The 23,095-nt window shown below is 40.2% G+C and overlaps 1 protein-coding gene across 5 annotated transcripts in view; it reads right to left on the minus strand.

The window, feature by feature from the left end:
* The window catches only part of Itpr (Inositol 1,4,5,-trisphosphate receptor), a 1,013,977-nt gene that overhangs the window by 429,764 nt on the left and 561,118 nt on the right, over positions 1-23,095 (minus strand). For all 5 annotated transcript variants that reach the window (XM_067141353.2, XM_067141352.2, XM_067141351.2 and 2 more), the window contains exon 29: positions 2,234-2,421. In XM_067141353.2, the coding sequence (XP_066997454.1) occupies positions 2,234-2,421 (188 nt within the window). The remainder of the gene's footprint in view (positions 1-2,233; positions 2,422-23,095) is intronic.

Consider the following 23,095-nt stretch of genomic DNA (forward strand, 5'->3'; position numbering starts at 1 on the left):
GCTGATGAAATGAGTGACCCAATTTTGAGGCCAGAATTCGACAGAGATTTGAGAGACCTAAATAGGAGCAAAGCACTTGGTATTGACGGCATTCCCTCTGATGTACGAGACAGGAGAAGTGCCATCCAATTTCTTAGCAGAATGTTGTTATACCTATTCCCAAGAAAGCTGGTGTTGACAAGTGTGAAAACTACCACTCCATTAGTTTAGCATCTCATGCCTGCAAAATCGTAACACACATTATTCACAGAAGAATGGAAAGACAACTTGAAACTGAGTTGGGAGAAGATCAATTTGGCTTCAGAAGAAATGTAGGAATATGTGAAGCAATCCTGACTTTACGTCTGATCTTAGAGGATCGAATTAAGAAGGGCAAGTCCACATACATGGCATTCGTAAATCTAGAAAAGGCATTTCATAATGTTGATTGGACCAAGCTATTTGAGATTCCGAAGGTGATTGAGATCAGGTACCGAGAAAGAAGAATTATCTACAATCTATATAAAAATCAGTCTGCAGTGATAAGAATCAAAGGCTATGAATCCAGAAAGGGGTGAGGCAAGGCTGCAGTTTGTCCCCCCTCCTTTTCAATGTTTATACAGGACAGGCAGTAACGGAAATTAAAGAAGAATTTGGAAAGGGAATCACAATCCAAGGAGAGGATAATCAAAACCCTGAGATTTCCCGATGATATTGTTATTTTATCTGAGACTGCAGAAGATCTCGAGAAGTTGCTGAATGGTATGGACGGAGTCTTGGGTGAGGAGTACAAGATGAAAATAAGTAAGTCCAAAACAAAAGTAATGGAGTGCAGTCGTACGATGCAGGAAATATTAGATTAGGAAATTAAGTCTTAAAGGAAGTGGATGAATATTGTTACTTGGGGAGTAAAATAAGTAACTATGGCAGAAGTGAGGAGGACATAAAATGCAGGCTAGCACTAGCAAGGAAGGCCTTTCTTAAGAAAATAAATTTGCTCACTTCGAACATTGATATAGGAATTAGCAAAATGATTTTGAAGACTTTTGTTTGGAGCGTGGCATTGTATGGAAGTGAAACATGGATGATAACTTATTCAGCTAAGAATGAGAATAGAAGCTTTTGAAATATGGTGTTACATAAGAATGCTGAAGGTTAGATGGATAGATCGAACCACGAATGAAGAGATACTGAATCGAATTGGTGAGAGGAGATCGTTGTGACTAAATTTGACAAGAAGAAGAGATAGAATGATAGGACACATCTTATGATGCCTTTTTTTTTTTTTTTTTTTTTTTTGCTATACGTTGCACCGACACAGATAGGTCTTATGGCAACGATGGGATAGGAAAGGCCAAGGAATGGGAAGGAAGCAGCCGTGGCCTTAAAGGTACAGACCCAGCATTTGCCTGGTGTGAAAATGGGAAACCATGGAAAACCATCTTCAGAGCTGCCGACAGTGGGATTCAAACCCACTATCTCCCGGATGCAAGCTCACAGCTGCGCACCCCTAACCACACGGCCAACTCGCGAGGGAAGTGTAGGGGGTAAGGACAGTAGGAGTCGACAAAGGTATGAATATGAAAAGCAGATTAGAGCAGATGTAGGATGCAGAAGTTATGTAGAAATGAATATGTTAGCACAGGATAGGATGGCATGGAGACTGCATCAAACCAGTCTATGGACTGATGACTCTAACAACAACATGTTCCTTATTCCTAATATAGATCACGCATACGCACACACATTTTCTTTTTAGATTCTCTGGAAGTTTAATTATATTTAAAAAAGCAGAATCATACAAAAATGAAGCAAAATATTGCAAATTATAACAATTCTTTTAAAAAAAATTTACACGATCAAAATTCAAGAGCATGTTACACAATCATATAATAAGACTGATATACTGTAAATGTGTATCAAACTGCTAGAGAGTACCAGCCTCAAACTTCATGTTTTTGAAGCAGCTGATTCTCAAGCTCTCTCTATTTTACATTCCACAAGCCTTTGTTAGCTTTCTTTCCTTCCTCCCTGTGTATTTGTAAGTGTATGTTATATTACAAGACCACTAATGAACAAAATAAGGCACACCAAAAATCATCCAATATAGAACAAAATGAGACAGACAGACAAAGGTGAAATGAAATGATGAAATAAACGGATAACACAAGTACATTTCTTATATTCCACAGTTGTTATTATTACTATTACTGCAAAATTAAACAATGTCATTAACATCTAAGGTAAAACCCACCTTCTAATAAAACCTCCACTTTCACACCTCTTTCTGGCTTCAGTGTCAGCTGGAAACAGCAGCTCAGGTCTATACAGAATGTCAACAAGGAGTGACAGCTCAGACTGTACCAAAGGCTTCAGTTGGTCCTCCAGCAATGAAACTATATCTTGCAGACCTTCTATAATGCTACGGTCTAGTCTCATCAACTGCAATCAATGAGAGAAATAATTTTACTCTACAACAAAACAAATACATATACATGATACAACCAGTCTCAATTCTATGGATGGATAATTGTCTATAGAAATAAACATAACATTATACAGTCAATGAATGAATGAATGAATGAATGAATGAATGAATGAATGAATTGATCAAAGCCAATGGTGGGACTGTGTTGAAACACCAGGTCCTGAGAATCTTCCAAGTTGAGAAGTACACAGAATACAAATTTATCTCCCGCTTCCAAGGCTGACTTGTTATTATATTTATCCTATTATGTGTTCCCATTCATGTTCTTATGTTTCTACATATGATTTGATTTGTCACTTGTTTATTCCTTTTCTTTACTTATATTGATCTGTTGGGTTCCTTTTCTCTCTTTATATTTGTCCTATGTTCCTGGTCTTTTTCTACCTGAATTCATCTTTATCCTTTTGTTCCCCTTCCCCTGTGATTTATCTAGTTTTCCTCCCTATACTTCTCACATCAAGACTGGAAATCTGGCACAATAGCTCCTCAATTAGTGTTGAAGTCTGCCATCATGAAGAAGCTGGGAAGCTCATCAGGGAACGAGAAGAAATGGATGTAGAACAACTGGGATTGATGAGAAGAAAGCATATCTATTTGAAGATGGCAGTCTACGAAGATGTGAATATTGTCCTTGTCCTTTTGTGTTTCTGTGTTTATCTTAATCTTTTCCATTGCTTCCCATTCTGATGCTGACCTGTCATTGTGTTTATCTTATTACGTGTTCTTTCCTTTTATATAAAACTTGGTTTGTCACTTGATGCTGGATGAGAAGGGCCATATTTTTTGGCAATATAAAATTAATTATTTCTGAAAAATATTAGTTTACAATCATACAGAACTTGCATGAAGTAAGACCCAGAGTAAGGTGTGTATTTTATCATTTCAAACATAGGTTTATAATACCCCATCCACAAAATGAAGTGTTAATGTTAATATGCAAATTTAGGAAAATTAGATTAGTGCTTTGTAAATGAAAGAATTGCTCAGAAAGAAGGCAGGCATCAATGGAAAAAGAATAAGTGGGTGCTCGCTTAGATTTTGTAATCACTTCTGGTGAGCTAAAACTGTGAAGTTCTGCAGTCTGTTGAAAGTAACTTCACAGTAATAGATTAACTAAGTCTAAACTGAAAAAGAAATGGCTTCCACTATAATAATTTAAAAAAAATAAAAACCCACCACTTTTGATAAGTCAGAGGCAAGGTGTGAAAGTCCTTGGTATGAAGCTAACATCTGTTCATTGCTGAATCATTCTTGTCTTACGATCTGGTGCAGAATCTTACTAGAAAGTCCAAGGCTCATTTCCGAATATGGTGTAACTCAAGTCCTTCACAAGAGGGACCTGAACAGTTTTCACATACACTCCAGCACATGTCTTTTTGTTGTTGTTGTTGTTGTTGTTGTTTTTTCCCCCTTCATAAAAAAGGAAGCCTGGTCCATAGCTTACCCTCACTCCCCAAAACCACAATGCCAACTATGACTTAGGAAGGGTGGTGACGAGTCTGGACCTTAGAAACTCTCTTATGAACTTCTCGCGAACTTGCTGCATATACCCTGTCGATCTGATGGTTAAAACTCTCTCCAAAGGAGAAGACTTTCTTGTCCATGACACTGTCAGTTCTGAGAGAGATGGCTGACCAAAGAGACTCCAAGCTTGTGTGCATTCTAATGTTGGAAATTTTGAAGACTGACTGGTGGAAATGGTGTGTGTAATGTGTGTCTATAACATTCAAAGGAAACTAAAAATACTTACTTACTTCCTCTTCATGGATTAGGCTAATAGCCTGTTCAGACCTCATATTTCATTCCATCTCTTCATAGGACGACCAATATCTCTTCGTCCTGTAGGATGGTATTCCAGGGCAAGTTTTGGAATTCTGTTGATATCCATCCTCAGAACGTGGCTTTTCCAATTTATCCTGTTTTGGAATATTCTTTCATTCACTGAGAATACATTTAATCTCTTCATTTCGTATTTTATCTTTTAGGCAGTATCCTTTCACTGATCTTAGGAATCTCATTTCAGATGATGGTATTTTATTCCTATAGCTTGTTTTATCCACCCATGTCTCACTTACATATAACAAAGTTGGTACAGCCATATTCTTATAGAATTTAAGTTGAGTATCTTCTCTTACTTTTCCTTTCAGTGTTGGGCGAACTGCCCCACTCACATGTTGAAATCGATGAAGCTTCTTCTTCACCTCGTCATCATCATTAAAAGATATTTTACAATCAAGGTACTTAAAATTTGAGACTTGTTCTATTGGTTGGTTATCAATTACTATCTTCGCTTTGATAGGATACTTGCCTTGCCATGCCATAGCTTTGGTTTTCATTCTGGATAGCCGAATATTATAACTTTTACAAATGGTGTTTAACTGATGTATTGATTTCTAGAGTTTATTTTCATCATCCTGCAGGATAAATTGATCATCTGCAAAGAGCACAGTATTTATGTATGTGTCTGTGTTCAATTTTATTCCACAGTGCACAATTCGTTTCCAATTTCTGATTACTTCATCTATATATATATCGAATAGTGTTGGAGAGAGGCTGCATCCCTGACGTACACCTTGATTAATTAATATTTCTTCCGTTAGTTTGTATCCTAGATCTAACACAATTATCGTCCTTTTGTACAGACTTTGGATTACTTGAATAAGATGTTTGCCCTTAACTTTTTACCATTATATTCCATAACTGTTCTCTATCTACCCTATCAAAAGCTTTTTCATAGTCGACAAAAGCGACATAAGTATTCAAGTTAAATTCTCTTCTCTTCTCCAGTATCTGTTTGAGGCTAAATATATTATCTGTACAGGATCTGCCTTTTCTAAATCCACATTGTTCTTCCAATAAGAGATTGTGTGCAATGATTTTTAGTCTATTGTTTATTATTTTAGCATATATTTTATAGCCAACATTTAATAAACTTATTCCTTGACAGTTACTGCAAGAACTTCAATTTCCTTTCTTGAAAAGTAATATTATTTTAGCTTTCCTCCATTCTTTGGGTATTTTTCTTCTCTTCCAACAAAGATTAATTAAATGTAACAATCTAAATTTAAGAATGATCCCACCATATTTGAACAACTCCATATTTATATTGTCCAACCCTGGTGCTTTTCTATTTTTGAAGGATTCAGAACAGTATTTTCTTCTATATCTATTAGGTCAATTCCTTCAACGTCGATATCTATGTCTTGATCTTCCTTACTCTCTCCATACTCTCTGTTATGCTACAATTGTTTGTGGTGTTGTATCCATGATTCTTCTTTGATTACATTTATATTAGCAGTTTCTTTTCCATCACTGTTGAGGTGCTTCATTAACTTATATGCCATCTCTTCCCTACCATGGATATCATATTCTATTGAGTTTATTAACCTATCCCATGATTCTTGCTTGAGTTTTCTCGTTAGTGACTTGACCTTGTTCCTGCTGTTTTTATATTCTTTCTCATTTTGTGGGGTGCGATGCTGTATCATTTTCAAGTGTAATATTTGTTTATGCTTGACAGCTTCTGAAATTTATTTATTCCATATTTTAAGCCCAGTTTTTCTCCTTAATTTCTTCTTCATTCCAATGGCTTCATTCGCTTTCCTCTGAATTGCTGAGGTTATAATTTCCCATTTTTTGTTAATATCAGTATTTGTCGGAATCTGAACTAAGTACTGTTATAAGTTATAATTTTGTTATAAGTATTTTATTCCATCATCCTGTAGTAAATATACCTTATAGACTTCTTTGTTTCTGTGTATATTTCTATTCAGACTTTTCCTCCAAACCATATTCCAGTTATTCAAAAAATAGTATGTGATGGTATTAATGGCTGGACTAGGTATTTACCAGTGGAAAGAATGGCAGTACGATAGATGGCAGTATGATGATTGACCAACACACTTTTCCCAAGAGATCTCCTTGATCATATTCTGACAAGGTGGGTGTGAATAAAAAGAGGACAATCAGTTAATTAATAAACCTATTCATCTGAATTACTCCTATGCACTAGAAGAAACATATCAAATGCTCATTTACAAGACTGATGAAACAGTATCAGGACCTATTCGGCAGAATCATAACTAGGGAGCAGATTTTTATGTAATTACATATTTTTTGCATATATTTTAACACAATTTACAAAGTTTATTCCTATTGTGCATTCCCAAACATAAAAATCTAATTTTATTTCACATGAAACAAATTTTCACAACATCTTTATGTAAATACATATTTTAAGAAAATCCATAATAAGCACATAAATTGGCACTATTTTTTACTCAGTAAAATTTAAAACGCTTCGGTATTATAAAATGATGCTCTTATTCACATCTTACGACTATGGTGTTGTTTTTAACAGTGTATCTAACGTCATCTTTCTGGATGTTATGGCTATTTCTGGACTTCCCTCCGGAAGTTCAAAGACTTGATGGTCGCTGGCTATGTTGTTACCTTTAGACAGCGATTTGATTTGCTGCACAAGTTGTTTCCCTGCATGACTGAGATAGCAAGCATTCTAGCTCACTTGTACTACACAGCTCATTCGGGTTTTGTTTATAGAGTGTGAACGTAAGGCTATCGCAGAGAGATAAGGTGACAGGCAACACCGTAGATCAAATGGCACACACTGGAAAGATATTCCCTCAATGGAAGTATTGCATCGCTTGTAAGAGTAAGGTTAGTTGCATGGGTCCATACATCATTCTCGTGGTCGTGTGGTTTTGTCTGAATTTCTAAGATAGAAGAAATATTTCCTTCAATGTCTGCTGCTGTTCTTTTTCTAGTGAAACAGTGATTCACAAAAAATGCATGTGTCTTAACCCTCAAAACAATGCCAAAAGTGAAGTTGGGTACAAGATCACATTTTCAGCAATACGTAGACAAACTTCAAAATACTTTCAATACTGATGGAAAGGTATTATTTTGCCAACCATGTAGTAAAATAGTAGTGCAGATCAACATTCTCAAGTTAAACAACATTTGTCCGGAATAAGCACACTGCGGCTGCTTTGCATGTGCATTCGCAACAATTAATAATGACATTACCAATGACAATTACTGGAATGATATAAGTAGAAGAATAAGCTTGAGTGGAACTTTTAAAAGTAGGAACACAATATGAAGATACAGTTGGAATTCAAGAGGACAGATTGGGGCAAATGTTTATTTACAGGACAAGGAATAAAGGATTGAAATAAATTATCAAGAGAAATATTCAATAAATTTCCATGTTCTTTGAAAATATGTAAGAAAAAGTTAGGTTAACAATTCCCGTGGTGGTTTCCTTGCCTGTTCCCCTATTGGGCACGTCCCATGTGGCAGATAGGGGAGCCCTCCGGACTTGTCTGGAGGGTCTGAGGGAAATAAAATACCCTCCCATGGACCAAAAACAGGTATTGCCAGAAAACGTCTTGAGGCAGTGTGATTGTTACTAGCCCAAGCCAAGGCTTGGAAGTGGAAACTGAGACCTATGCAGAGTCCATTTTTAAGGAATATTTACTGTGTGATGTGGAATGTTGTTGTAGAATATTTTATTTGTAAATCCTTTTAAGGAATGTTTACTGTATGATGTGGAATGTTGTGGTAGTATATTTTATTTGTATTACATTTAGCTACCTAACCTGTATGGTGTAAAATATTATTGTAGTATATTTTATTTGGACTCTCTTTATCCATTTAAGTAACTACTAGATTGTAAATTATTGTTCTGTATTAGCTGGAACAGTCTAGAAAGGTTGTGACGCAGACTTTTAGAACAGGGTGTGTTGGCCCCTGTCGATTGGCGATTCTAGAAGCATGTCCTTTCTAATTCTGGAAGATGGAAAGTTCGCGATTAGTGTCTGTCTATGTTCGAGAATATTGTGAAAACACCACGGCTGGATAAAGAGTTATGATTGGCGGATCTGGGTGGTGATAGGCTAGCTCCAGTGCTCTGATTGGTCACTTGGAAATCACACCAAGGCCAGACTTCCCTTTTTAAGTGAGCAAGGCAGGATTTTGTGGTCTTTCGTTCTCTCGTCAGTCCAAGGTTTTGACGCACGTCGGTGAATCCTCCCTCCCGGGATGGGCTACCTTGGGGTAAGCACTCTTGATTTCAGTTCTGCTTTATTTACATTTAATGTTTGCTTGTATTTTCACATAGGAGTTTAACCTGCTCGCCCAGACTCGCCACTCTATTTCTCCGATGTTTTAGAAAGCGTGTTAACTTCCATTTAAATGTTGTATTTGTATCTTGCGTTTCCTCTTACCTTCAAAATTGTATTGTAGAACTTGGATTGTGCTAAGATATATTTAGTTAACCTCTTGGCCTAATAGCTAAACTCTTGTCAAACAACATCTAAACTTATATTCGTAAATTATGGAACTGGATTGTTTGGATAGATGAATTTTGTTCGAATCTTACCTTGTAATGTTCATTTTGAAAATAATATCTTGAATCAAAGATCACCGTTGATTTTTCTGGAAACCCGCAACTTTTATATCTCTATGGCATTGCTAGGTTTCCCGGCCCCATTCCACATTCCTTTATTATAGTCGTCAAGTTGCACAACCTGATATTTGTTTGTGTGTATTTGGCGCCGTTCATCTGATGTTTATGGCGTGTTAAGGTTTTAAGGTACTGTGTAATTTGATTATTTCTCCTCCCCTGTTAACTGTGTATCGTGTAACTGCTGAAAAACGGTTGCAGAAACCTCGCCCACACATGCTAGAGAGGCACCCATGTTACCTCCGCATGGGCGATACGGTGGTTAGGGTGAAGTGGGTGCTGGTGATTGAGGCGAAAGCTCACTGTGATGTACTGGAATGAACACATCACTTTGCCCTATGTAGCCTGAACGAGCCGCAGGTTGGGAACTGGGCGAACCCAACCTAGGGGTAACCCATGGCTGAGAACTACGTCATGGGAATACCAAGTGGGAACCATGTGAGTAGGTCTACTGAAGGTGGAACAAACCTGGTCGGGTTCGGGCCAGGGTGCGAACTGCTGGATGGACGGCTGAGGGGCGTGGCGCCTGCTATGGAGAGCCTGAGTTGCGGGAGGACGATGTCTGGCGGAGTGCCTCATCACGGATGGTGAGAACGCCGCTCAGGGCCCTAGAAGGGGGCAAAAACCTACATCATATGGAACTATGGACATTCCAAATGAACCACCTAAATAAATACCAAGGGAATGTATGGAAGCTCCAGAAGAGCAGGTCCAGCTGCAGGCTCAAGAGGAGAATATGGAGACAGAAGTCCTAGTAGGGCAGGCTGAATCCAAATCTGAAGAAGAAACAGAAGAAGCAACAGGAAAGCAGACTTCTGGACAAAAGGAAACAAGAGATTTCACTGAGAAAGACCTGAAGATATCGGCATCAAAACTAAATAGGATGAATGTAGATAGACCACCCCGCACACGTGACTACTAGAAGGAAAAGAAGAAGGTGAGGAAAGAAGCTAGGATAGCAGCTGGGACTTGGGTGGAGAAGAAATCAAGGAACAGGGATCAGCGAGACGCTATGCCAATGACTATGCCCAAAATGCCAGGGTGGGAGCACGCCATCAAGTTCGGCTACAAAACCACGACCAAGAAACAGAAGGAACAAAAAGTCATGTCCTTTCCGGAAAGACTATCCTAAGTTAAGGTCGCAATAATACCTAAGATTTTTCCAGATGGAAAACTCAAGGAGGAAGACGTAACTGAATTGTCATCTGCTCTGATAGCACAAATGAAGCCAATGTCAGACGGATGTCTGCCAGGCTTCCTTCAGTCACCAAGGCTGGAAAATGGAGCTATGTTACTGATCTGTGCAAATCCAGAAATGAAAAGTTGGCTGGAAGAGACAGTATCAAATTGTAACCTATAGAAAGGGGAGACCCTAGAGGTGGCAGACGCAAAAAAAGGTGCTGAACATGACCAAGGTCATCACCAAGTTCCCACCTCCTTTCGACAAGATGAAGGTGGAGGATGTTCTTGTCAGAATCAATCAGCATGATACCAGACTTCTAATACAAGAGTGGAGAGTGCTGAATGCCACTTCAATCGACAAGACAGGAAGGACAGTCGTCTTAGCCCTCGGTGACACAGGCTATGAAGAGCTCAAAAAGAGAAGCCTTAAGGCTAAGCTCGGACTTGGGCAGATCAAGTTTCAGGTCATCAGGGAAGAAACGAAACCCAATGTTGATAAAGATGGAGCTGAAGGTCCTTCAGGCCAATCTTCAGCATAAAAAAGCAGCTGTGGCCAATTTCGCCAGGAAGTTCAAATCCGAGGCTATTGACGTGGCCCTTATTCAAGAGCCATAGGTAGACAAGGGCAGAGTAGCAAGACTGGCGGAAGCTGGAGGTAAGCTGATGTACGATACAATATCAGAAATGCAGAGAACATGTCTTCTTGTGAATAGGAAACTAAAATGTCTTATGTTGCAGGAACACTGTTCACGGGACTTAACCGTAGCCAAGATTAAACTTGGAAATTGTGGGGACCCAGAGAAATAACCACAGGCTCTGCATACCTCCCATATGACTCAACTAATCTGCCCCCATCAGAAGAAGTTAAGAACCTAATTTGCAACGCAAAGAGGAAAGGCGAACACCTAGTCCTTGGAGCAGATGCAAATTCACACCACATGGCATGGGGCAGCATGAACTGCAATGCAAGAGGTGAGTTTTTACTAGAGTTTATTATTGGAACTGAGTTGATGATACTAAACCTAGGAAACAAGCTTACATTTATAAATAAAAATTGTAGGGAGGTAATAGACATTACACTAATGCACATTGCAAACTTTATTAAAGACTGGAAGGTGCTGGAGGAACCATCATTTGCAGACCACCAGCATATCCAATTTGCAATAGATGTGAGACTATGTGGGATTGAGATGTACAAAAACTCAAAAAGAACTGGGACAGATACAGAGAAGTTCTAGGGAAGGCTGTACAAAAAATTCCAACTAACGTGAGAAGACAGAAAGAATTGGATGAGGCAGTGGAACTATTAGAAGAGGCCATTATAAACTCATTCCACGAAAACTGTCCTCTCAAAGAAAAGAAAAACACCAAAATATTAAGGTAGTGGAACAACAAACTAGCCAAAATGAAAAAGAGGTTAGGATGTTGTATAGAATATCATCTAGAAATGGTATGTGGGACGTATATCATAGGAAACTCACTGAGTATAACCTAGAGATACGGGAAGCAAAAATAAAATCTTGGAGAATGTTCTGTGAGAAAGTGGAACCACACACTGAAACAGCAAGGCTCCAGAAGGTTCTGAAAGCAACCCATATAAATTAAGTGGGGACACTGGAGAAACCAGATGGGTTATTCACCCAGGTGGGGAGCGACATGCTGGAGATACTAATGGCGTGTCACTTTCCTGAGGCTGAGGAGATGACAGAAGAAGAAACGGTTGGAACAGAGACAGGAGCTCGAAGAGCAGACTGGAACTGTGCCAACAGAATAATAAAACATAACCATGTAAAATGGGCAATCGACACGTTTCATCCTATAAAGGCTCCGGGGTCAGATGAGACACCTCCGATACTCCTACAGGAAGGACGAGAGATACTCGTCAATGCCCTGACGGACCTTTTCAGAGCTAGTCTAGCTTTAGGGTACATTCTGAAATCATGGTCTGAAGCTAAGGCAGTATTCATACCTAAGCCTGAAAGGGCAAATTATGCCCAAGCCAAAGCATACAGACCATTATGTTTAACCTCCTTCATGCTGAAAGCAATGGAGAAAATTCTGGATAAATATATCAGAAGAACGGTGCAACTGAACTCAACGTTACATGAAAATCAATCTGCAAATAGACCTGGCAGATCCACTAAAATAGCACTCCACCAGTTGGTTTGTAAACTAGAGGAAAGCCTAGAATATAAAGAAATTGCACTGGCGGCATTTCTAGATATAGAAGGAGCTTTCAGCAATACAACTTATGATTCTATGATCAAAGCATTGGAAAAGAGCAAGGTGAGTAAAACCGTCAACAAATGGATTAAATCTATGTTAGACGGAAGGAAGATAAAAGCAACCCTGTTTGAAGAAACGCTGACAGTTAGGGCCACCCGAGGCTGTGCTCAGGGAGGAGTTCTTTCTCCTCTGCTGTGGAACCTCGTGGTGAACAAAATCATAGCTATGCTCAACGAACAAGGTTTTTATACACAAGATACGCAGATGACCTAGTGATCATGGTACGAGGTAAGGTGATGAGTGTTATCCGGGACCTCATGCAAAGATCACTTAACCTTGTGTTGAACGGGTGTCAGAAAGAAAATCTATCAGTCAACCCGAACAAGATAACTATGGTCCCTTTTACTAGAAGGAGAAAATTAGAGGGAAAGAGATCACTGAAGCTCTTTGGACAAGATATTATATATATGGGAGAACAGGCACTGCCCCTTGGTGTAGTGTTAGATAAAAATCTAACCTGGAATCCACATATAGAAAGGAACATAACCTGGGCCAAGAACTTGCTGTATGCATGTAAAAGAGCCGTTGGGAAGACATGGGGCCTAAGACCATTAATGGTAATGTGGATATATACAATGATCATCAGACCGTTGATGGCCTATGCTGCAATCATCTGGTGGCAGAAATTAAACCAAGGTAAAGTCAGTAGTAGAGTGGATAGCCTACAGAGAATGGCATGCATAGCCATAACTGGGGCTATGAGAACTATGCCGACAGAAGCCTTGAATACTTTACTAGACCTCCCATCACTATGCAATTTCATAAAAGGACAGGCTAGAATGAGTTCATACAGATTGGCAAATCAGAGTGCTGGAATGCACAAAGACGCAATCTAGGACACTGTAAAATTAACAGAGTGATAACAGAGGAAGTTCTACACATGCCTACTGATCATTTTATACCACAGTACAACTTCGAAAAACCGTTTGAGACCCAGATAATAAAAAAGAACACTGGGATATCAACAAATGGAATTATGAAAAAGAAGATATAATGTGGTGGACTGATGGCTCAAAGACTGGAGATGGCACAGGAGGAGGGATCAATGGGGGAAGACCTGAGAGATCAATCCAGATGAGCCTGGGCAAACGCACTACAGTCTTTCAAGCTGAAATGATAGCTATCACAACACACCTTGAAGAAAATCTGAAAATGAACTATAGGAATAAGAACATTTTCATTTTTATGGACAGCCAAGTGGCCATTAAGGCACTAGAAGCAGTCTGGATAATATCCAGAATTGTCTGGTATTGTCATTCACTTCTCCAGAAGCTCTGAAAGTACAACATTGTCAAAATAATATGGGTACCAAGGCATGCAGGTATAGAAGGAAATGAAAAGGCAGAAAAACTGAACAGGAAAGGGGCAGAAACACATTTTGTAGGCCCAGAACCTGTATGCGGAATTTCCTATGGACAAGCCTGACACTACATAGGAAAATGGGTACAAAAGAAACAAATGGAGAACTGGAAAAATACTCCAGGATGCAGGCTTGCAAAGGAACTGATAAAAGGACCAAACAAGAAGCATACTAAAGAACTGTTGAAACTCAGCAGAGAAAATATAAGATGGGTAGTAGGACTGTTGACAGGACACTACCATCTGAAGAAACACCTACATAGAATTGGAGTAATAAGAGACAATATATGTAGGAAATGCAATGAAGCAGAGGAATCAGCTGAACACATACTTTTCGAATGTGAGGTGCTCGGTAGAATTAGACTCTCCACTCTAGGACTACCAGGTGAAGAGAGAGAAAAAATCCAAGACGACCCAATAAAAACTACCTGCAGCTTTGTGAAGGGAGCAGGTATATCTAGGTGGGAATGAAGGAAAAACATGGTAGCAAAAGATCTTAGAGGTCGACGCTAATTAGGAACTAATATTTAGAGGCCCCACGAAGAAGAAAAAAAGAAGAAGAAGGAGGAGAATAATAAGAAGAAGGTTAACAACTGATAGGGATCTGCCACCTGGACGATAGCCCTAAATGCAGATCATTGATTGATTGATTGATTGATTGATTAATTGACTGATTGATCGACTGAATGAATGGATGGACCAGCTTCTTCAAATGCAGGTCCATCCAAATACTCCCAGTATTATTTAGATGTATGTAGAGCATTTGTTTGCACCGACATTCCTTTGGCAAATAAATAATCTGGGACTGAGATTTCCTAACAAAATACATTTTGAGCCTCCACACGAATCCACATTAAGGAAAAGCTATTTCCCAAAATGTTTTACATATAATTTGGATGGTATGTGATAGCGATAAACTGTGAGTGAACATTGGCAGAAAAGTAGGAAATGTTGTAGCTGGTATGTTTCTCTTTTTCCAAGTTGCTTTATGTCACACTGACACAGATAGGTCTTATGGCGACAATGGAATAGGAAAGAGATAGAAGTGGGAAGGAAGCGAACATGGTCTTAATTAAGATACAACCCCAGCATTTGCTAGGTGTGAAAATGGTAAACCATGGGAAACCATCTTCAGGGCTGCCAACAGTAGGGTTCGAACCCATTATCTCCTGAATGCAAGCTCACAGCTGCGCGCCCCAAACTGCACGACCAACTCACTCGGTAGTCGGTATGTTGAAGTATGACAAAACTGCTTGTGAACATCCCTATTTGCTAGCGTGTAAAGAAATACCTGTTGGAAACCATGTCGTTCTAGATAGGTTGTTTAATGAAGCCATGCACTCACTTTGCAGAAACGTGTAAAGTACTGCTTCTACTTACAGATAGTGCAGACTACATGAAAAAAACCAACCGAAGGTCATTCAGCAAGCTTTCCAAACATTATACACTGACTGACAGAGCAAATGCAACACCAAGAAGGAGTGGTCAGAACTTTATGCCAATTGTAGGGTAGACTGATGTCACTGAGGTATGCTCATGATGTGAAATGCGCCGCTGTGCTGCGCACGTAGCGAACGATAAATGGGACACGGCGTTGGCGAATGGCCCACTTCGTACCGTGATTTCTCAGCCGACAGTCATTGTAGAACGTGTTGTCGTGTGCCACAGGACATGTGTATAGCTAAGAATGCCAGGCCGCCGTCAACGGAGGCATTTCCAGCAGACAGACGACTTTACGAGGGGTATGGTGATCGGGCTGAGAAGGGCAGGTTGGTCGCTTCGTCAAATCGCAGCCGATACCCATAGGGATGTGTCCACGGTGCAGCGCCTGTGGCGAAGATGGTTGGCGCAGGGACATGTGGCACGTGCGAGGGGTCCAGGCGCAGCCCGAGTGACGTCAGCACGCGAGGATCGGCGCATCCGCCGCCAAGCGGTGGCAGCCCCGCACGCCACGTCAACCGCCATTCTTCAGCATGTGCAAGACACCCTGGCTCTTCCAATATCGACCAGAACAATTTCCCGTCGATTGGTTGAAGGAGGCCTGCACTCCCGGCGCCCGCTCAGAAGACTACCATTGACTCCACAGCATAGACGTGCACGCCTGGCATGGTGCCGGGCTAGAGCGACTTGGATGAGGGAATGGAGGAACGTCGTGTTCTCCGATGAGTCACGCTTCTGTTCTGTCATTGATAGTCACCGCAGACGAGTGTGGCGCCGGCGTGGAGAAAGGTCAAATCCGGCAGTAACTGTGGAGCGCCCTACCGCTAGACAACGCGGCATCATGGTTTGGGGCGCTATTGCGTATGATTCCACGTCACCTCTAGTGCGTATTCAAGGCACGTTAAATGCCCACCGCTACGTGCAGCATGTGATGCGGCCGGTGGCACTCCTGTACCTTCAGGGGCTGCCCAATGCTCTGTTTCAGCAGGATAATGCCCGCCCACACACTGCTCGCATCTCCCAACAGGCTCTACGAGGTGTACAGATGCTTCCGTGGCCAGCGTACTCTCCGGATCTCTCACCAATCGAACACGTGTGGGATCTCATTGGACGCCGTTTGCAAACTCTGCCCCAGCCTCGTACGGACGACCAACTGTGGCAAATGGTTGACAGAGAATGGAGAACCATTCCTCAGGACACCATTCGCACTCTTATTGACTCTGTACCTCGACGTGTTTCTGCGTGCATCGCCGCTCGCGGTGGTCCTACATCCTACTGAGTCGATGCCGTGCGCATTGTGTAACCTGCATATCGGTTTGAAATAAACATCAATTATTCGTCCGTGCCGTCTCTGTTTTTTCCCCAACTTTCATCCCTTTCGAACCACTCCTTCTTGGTGTTGCATTTGCTCTGTCAGTCAGTGTACATGTAACTTACGCAGTTCATGGTCCACACAGGTTATGTGAAACTGTATGGGCTCAGTATCCTAAAGTGGATAAAAATTAGTGTCTAATGGCAAAGAAGTATTTGTAAAAGAACCCTCAAGAATCAGTCTGTTTAAAGAGAAAAACCTACATCTTGCATTTCCTCCTCCGCCTATTGTCACACTGTGGTATACTATGCAAATAATTTCAAAAGTTTTGCATCGGTTGTAAATGTATTTGATAAACAACGTTGTCAACTGAGATTCTTCAAGAGTTACTTAAAGACACCTCTTTGATAAATGATCTGGCATTTATATCTGCCAATCTAAGATTCTTATGTAAAACCATAGACATACTTGAAAAATTCACTAACCTGTTGACCAAAACAGTGGAGGTGGTGCATCCTGTTGAAAATAAACTAGACTCATTACTGGCCTCGCAGGTACAGGGACTGTTAAAGATCCAATATCAAAATTTGTTCTGGAAAAACAAAGGGTTTAAAAAAATGTGTGAAGTTGCTGAAGTATTGGAGGGTGCTGATGTAGGTGAAACTGATGGTTGGTGAAATTTTCCTCTTTAACTATGCATGTATGACGTACTGTGATGTTGAGTGATAATTTTTGCTGTATACGGCATTCTTTAGAAATGATATCCCCATGCATTTGTGATGGACAATTTGGAGATGACCTTTATTCTCTGCAACATTTCTGAGACTACTTGTAGCAACTAATGTTACAGTGTGTGATTGGTCAGCATGAACTGGTAAAAATCTTTCAAAGGTAGTAAGTTGTTTTTGCCATATTCAAACAAAACATTTCCTTTCTTTTTGTATAAACCATAATACTTACTCTGGCACACCCAAAATTAATATACTATACTTTTCCATATGCAGACATCCGTTTGCCTAAATGAGCATGTGTGGTACCACAATATTTTAATATAATATTTTATAATTACACTAGGGGAAAAAATATCCAAACACCAAGAAGGGGTTGTGCTAGATTAACGAACCTTGGTAGGTGTGTTTATACATCTGAAAGATGCTGTTAATTCAAATTCCCACAAATTGCATTAGCGTGGTGCTAGTAGCGGCCCCATGACCTTGCACATCAGCTTTGCTTTAAATACGGGCTGTACTGTGCGAGAGCGTTAGTTACCTGTGAGATTGCTATTTGCTTTACATCGCACCGATACAGACAGGTCTTATGGTGACGATAGGATGGGAAAGGGCTAGGACTGGAAAAGAAGTGACCGTGGCCTTAATTAAGGTACAGCCCCAGCATTTGCCTGGTGTGAAAATGGGAAACCACGGAAAACCATCTTCAGGGCTGCCAACATTGGGGTTCGAACCTAGCATCTCCTGGATGCAAGCTCACAGCTGCGTGCCCCTAACCACACGGCCAACTTGCCTGGTCCTGTGAAATTGCATGGAGTGACTGTGAGTGGATCAAGAATGCCTTTACGATGCTGGAGAGGCCAGTATCAACAGCTCACTGCGGTTGAATGAGGCCGTATAATAGGGTTACGTGAAAGTGGATTTTCCTTCCGCACTATTGCAGAACGATTTGGCAGGAATGTCTCCACTGTGTGTGCGTGCTGGCAGCAATGGTCACAAGAAGGTATGCTTGCAAGAAGACCGGGCTCCAGACGTCTCCGTGGCACCACCGAGAGGGAGGACGGCTTTATTCGGCGTATGGCTGTGGTGCAGCGGACCGCGTCTGCAGCAGCAATTTGAGCGGCAGTTGGCACCACAGTCATACAACAAACTGTTCAAAATCGGTTACTTGAACGACAGCTCCGAGTCAAGATGCCCTGCGACATGCATTCTACTGACACCAAACCACCACTGTCTGTGATTTCAATGGTGTCAAGAGAGAGCTCTTTGGAGGATGGAATTGGAGGTCCGTTGTGTTTTCTGATGGAAGCCAATTCTGCCTTGGTGGCAGTGATGGCCATGTTTTGGCTAGAAGGAGGCCAGTGAGCGCCTGCATTCCACCTATCTGTGGCGTCGATACACTGGACCTACAGTGGGAGTTCTGGTCTGGGGAGCAATTTCCTATGACAGCAGGAGCACTCTTGCAGTTATCCCATGCACCCTGACTGCAGATGTGTACATCCATCTGGTGATTCGACCTGTTATGCTGCCATTCATGAACAACATTTCTGCAGGTATGTTCCAAAAGGATAATGCACACCCCCATGCCACTGTTGTTAACGTGTTCTACAGAGTGTCGACATGTTGTCTAGGCCTGCCCGATCCTCCAATCTGTCCACAATCGAGCACATTTGGGACATTATTGGATGATAACTACAGCGTCATCCACAACCGGCATTAACCGTCCTTGTACTGACCAACCAAGTGCAAAAGGCAAGGAACTCCATCCCACAAGCCGACATCCGGCACCTGTATGACAATGCACGCATGTTCGCATGCCTGCATTCAAAAGCCAGGTGATTACACCGGTTATTAATGGACCAGCATGGCACATTTGCGATGGCTTTTCTTGTGTGGACATTAACCTGTAGTCTTGTATCTGTAATCAATTAAATATATTACCTCAACAAATATAACGCCACCGGGCGAGTTGGCCGTGCGCGTAGAGGCGCGCGGCTGTGAGCTTGCATCCGGGAGATAGTAGGTTCGAATCCCACTATCGGCAGCCCTGAAGATGGTTTTCCGTGGTTTCCCATTTTCACACCAGGCAAATGCTGGGGCTGTACCTTAATTAAGGCCACGGCCACTTCCTTCCAACTCCTAGGCCTTTCCTATCCCATCGTCGCCATAAGACCTATCTGTGTCGGTGCGACGTAAAGCCCCTAGCAAAAAAAAAATAAAAATATATATAACGCCAAAATTTCCATATTCTACAATCCTTATTTTATGGTGTTTGGATATTTTTTTCTGCCAATATATTTACCCCTTGAATGCAAGCGGTTATGCAATATTTAAAGCAAAATAATTTAAATTTTTATTAAATATTTTTAGGTTTTTAAGACATAAAAAATAAACATTTTTAGCACATAAAAATTCACTCCCTATTTGTAACTACCTGTTAAAAGTTAGAAACTTCATTTTGTTCAGTACTGAACTGGGATTATAGTAAATTGAAAATGTTAAGGTTCCTTTTCAATACAATGACAATTTATTGATGTGAGTTAGATCACATTTCGTTTATACAAGATTGTTACTAGTTTTGACGCTCATCAGCCAATGAATCAATTGAGCAAATCACAACTAATCAAAAAACAATATAAAAACACATGACAGCACCTACAATGGCAAATGTTAAATTGTAACAAGTTAAAATTATGGTACAAGATGATGAGAGTATGGTGTGTTTGACCATAAAGTAAAATTCTATAAAATCTGAGAAGGTAACTCAGTTGTTAAGTCTTGATACACAAGAAAATAGTCCAGCTTGAGGCGTATAGATCATAAGGTGTATCTTTAGCCTTGTTAAAGAGAAACTGCAAAACGTGTTATCCGTGGGATGAATAAATCTTGTTCTCTTAATCTGGGGTATTCAACAGGTTTAACTCAGGTGGTTCCGAAGCAAACAATGTCGTCGTGTGAAGATCTTAATTTGAACCAATGTTATGATTCCCAGTTTTATATGGAATTGCGGAGACTTGATGAAAAGATTGAAAGCCAAATTAGGTGAGCAGCGTGTTGGCGCAGTTGTTGAAAGGAGTGGAGTTGGGCTACTGAAGAGTGCAATAATAGAGGCCGAGTAGCAGAGGGGAAGAAGGAGCCAAAGCAGGTAAGTAGGGCTAAGGTGGAGTGGAAGGATGAGGTAGTGGGGGTAATTGATGGGGATGCATATTGCGCATAGCTTGAAAGATCGCGCTCGTGTTTGGAATTCTGATATTTTTAACCAGTTAATTAGGAAATTGAAAAGAATGTTAGCAAAGCTTTTCCCCATTATTGAAAGTAACTTAAAGAAATATAGTCCTCTTAGCAAACATGAAGTACAAGATTTCATCTCCATTCTGAAATTAGTCACCAATAACAACTTTTTCACTTTTGACAAAACTATTTATCAACAAGATGGATTAGCAGTGGGATCACCTGCCTCTGGAATCTTAGTGGAGATTTATTTAGATTTCCTGGAACACTCAAAAATCAACAACAACAACTTTCCTAACATTCTTTTATGGGCCAGATATGTTGATGACACATTCGTAATTATGAATGAAGAAATTAATAACGCAACCTCCACCCTTCAGGTTCTTAACAGTATCGATCCCCATATTAAATTTACACTTGAGTCTGAAACAAATAAAATAATCAATTTTTTAGATCTGACTATTCATAGATACCCCTCCACTATGACTTACAAAATTTTCAGGAATCCTACACAAACTGCAACTACTATTTGTCAAGACTCCACATATCCCCAAGCACATAAACGTGCTACCTATAATAGTTTAGTCCACCGTGCCTTCACAGTACCTATGACAAAGAAAGACTTGAACAACGAACTTAATACTATTGGGGCAATCTCCAAATTTAATGGTTATAATAGGTCCTTTATAGAACAGATAATAAATTCAGACACCAACCTACGACCACTCTTACTAAAGAAAAATCTAAAGCCGCCACTTCTTCCACCATCTCTTCAGAAAATATAACATAAAAATTTATTTTAGAACAAACAACAGGAATCCCAAAATTCTGCACAATTCCCCATCAGTTAATGTATCCAACACTTTTCCAAAGTCCGGAATCTACAGATTCAAGTGTTACGAATACAGTTCTTCATACGTGGGACAGACAGGGTGCAGTTTTACGAATAGGTATTTGGAGCATGTCAACACTATAAAATATAATAGGTTTTCAGCAATAGGTCAACACTTCTCTAACTCCAAACACAAGTTTACCAACATTGAACATGATTTAGAGATCCTTCAAATGGCTAATAAAGGGCCTCTCATGAATATAACTGAAAATTGTTTCGTCCATTTTGATCAATACTTTAATCCTGAAATTAATGAAATTTCTGAGAAGCCTAACATTCTTTTCGATTTCCTAATTAACTGGTTTAAAAATATCAGAATTCCAAACACGAGCGTGATCTTTCAAGCTATGCGCAATAAGCATCCCTGTCAATTACCCCCACTACCTCATCCTGCCGCTCCACCTTAGCCCTACTCCCCTGCTTTGGCTCCTCCTCTTTCTCCCTCCCTTCTCGTCACTCTCCCTTCCCCTCCGCTACTCGATCTCTATTATTGCACTCTTTAGTAGCCCAACTCCACTCCTTTCAACAACTGCGCCAACACGCTGCTCAAGGTGAGTTCGCCTCTTTTCACTTGACTTTCTTTTCGTCTAAGTAAATTTTATCATACCTAATTTGGCTTTCAATCTTTTAAATTCGCCAAACTTGACCATCTTGATTTATGAGTTTCATATCAGTATTGACAGATTACAGGTGGAAACCCTTTCTTATCTGTACAAACTTGACCATATTGGTCCTTAATTGGTCCGTACTGACTCGTAATAACAATAATGTACAATGGGTGATTGTTAATGCTTAATGTTAATAAGATAAGATGTTGTATCTTGAGACTCGGGTAAGGTAGATTTTGATGTACATATGCTGACGAAGGGAGTTAAGGCTTCCGAAACATGTACGTATAAATTATTCAAATATTAATAATGTATTGACAGGGCGGACCGAACAATCACCCGCTGTACATTATTGTTTTCAATCTTTTCATCAGGTCTCCACGATTCCATATCGAACTGGGAATCATAACATTGGTTCAAATTAAGATCTTCACAATAGTACACTGTTTGCTTCGGAACCACCTGAGTTAAACCTGTTGAATACCACAGATTAAGAGAACAAGATTTATTCATCCCACGGGTAACACATGTTTTGCAGTTTGTTTTCAACAAGACTAAAGATACACCTTATGATCTATACGTCTCAAGCTGGACTATTTTCTTGTGTATCAAGACTTAACAACTGAGTTACCTTTTCAGATTTTATAGAATTTTACTTTATAGTCAGATGCACCATACTCTCATCATCTTGCACCACAATTTTAACTTGGTACAATTTAACATGTGTCTTGGTAGGTGCTGTCATGTGTTTTATATTGTTTTTTTGATTAGTTGTGATTTGCTCAATTGATTCATTGGCTGATGATGACGCGCAATGGGCGTCAAAACTAGTACCAATCTTGTATAAACGACATGTGATCTAACTCACATCAATAAATTGTCATTGTATTGAAAAGGTGGAACCTTAATACGTTCAATTTACTACAACTACCTGTGACATTATCATGAACATGTCCGGAATTTTTCAAATAGGTGTGACAGTCTGATAAATTGAAGTTGGAAAGAGTTTGCTGGTAGATGCATTCTGATCAATTCCTGTCATTCCTGTAAAATTCAAATTATATTTACACTCCTAATGAATACGCACTATACAGAGAGTGATA

This window comes from Anabrus simplex, chromosome 2, assembly GCF_040414725.1.
Source record: "Anabrus simplex isolate iqAnaSimp1 chromosome 2, ASM4041472v1, whole genome shotgun sequence".
Taxonomy (NCBI): Eukaryota; Metazoa; Arthropoda; class Insecta; order Orthoptera; family Tettigoniidae; genus Anabrus; species Anabrus simplex.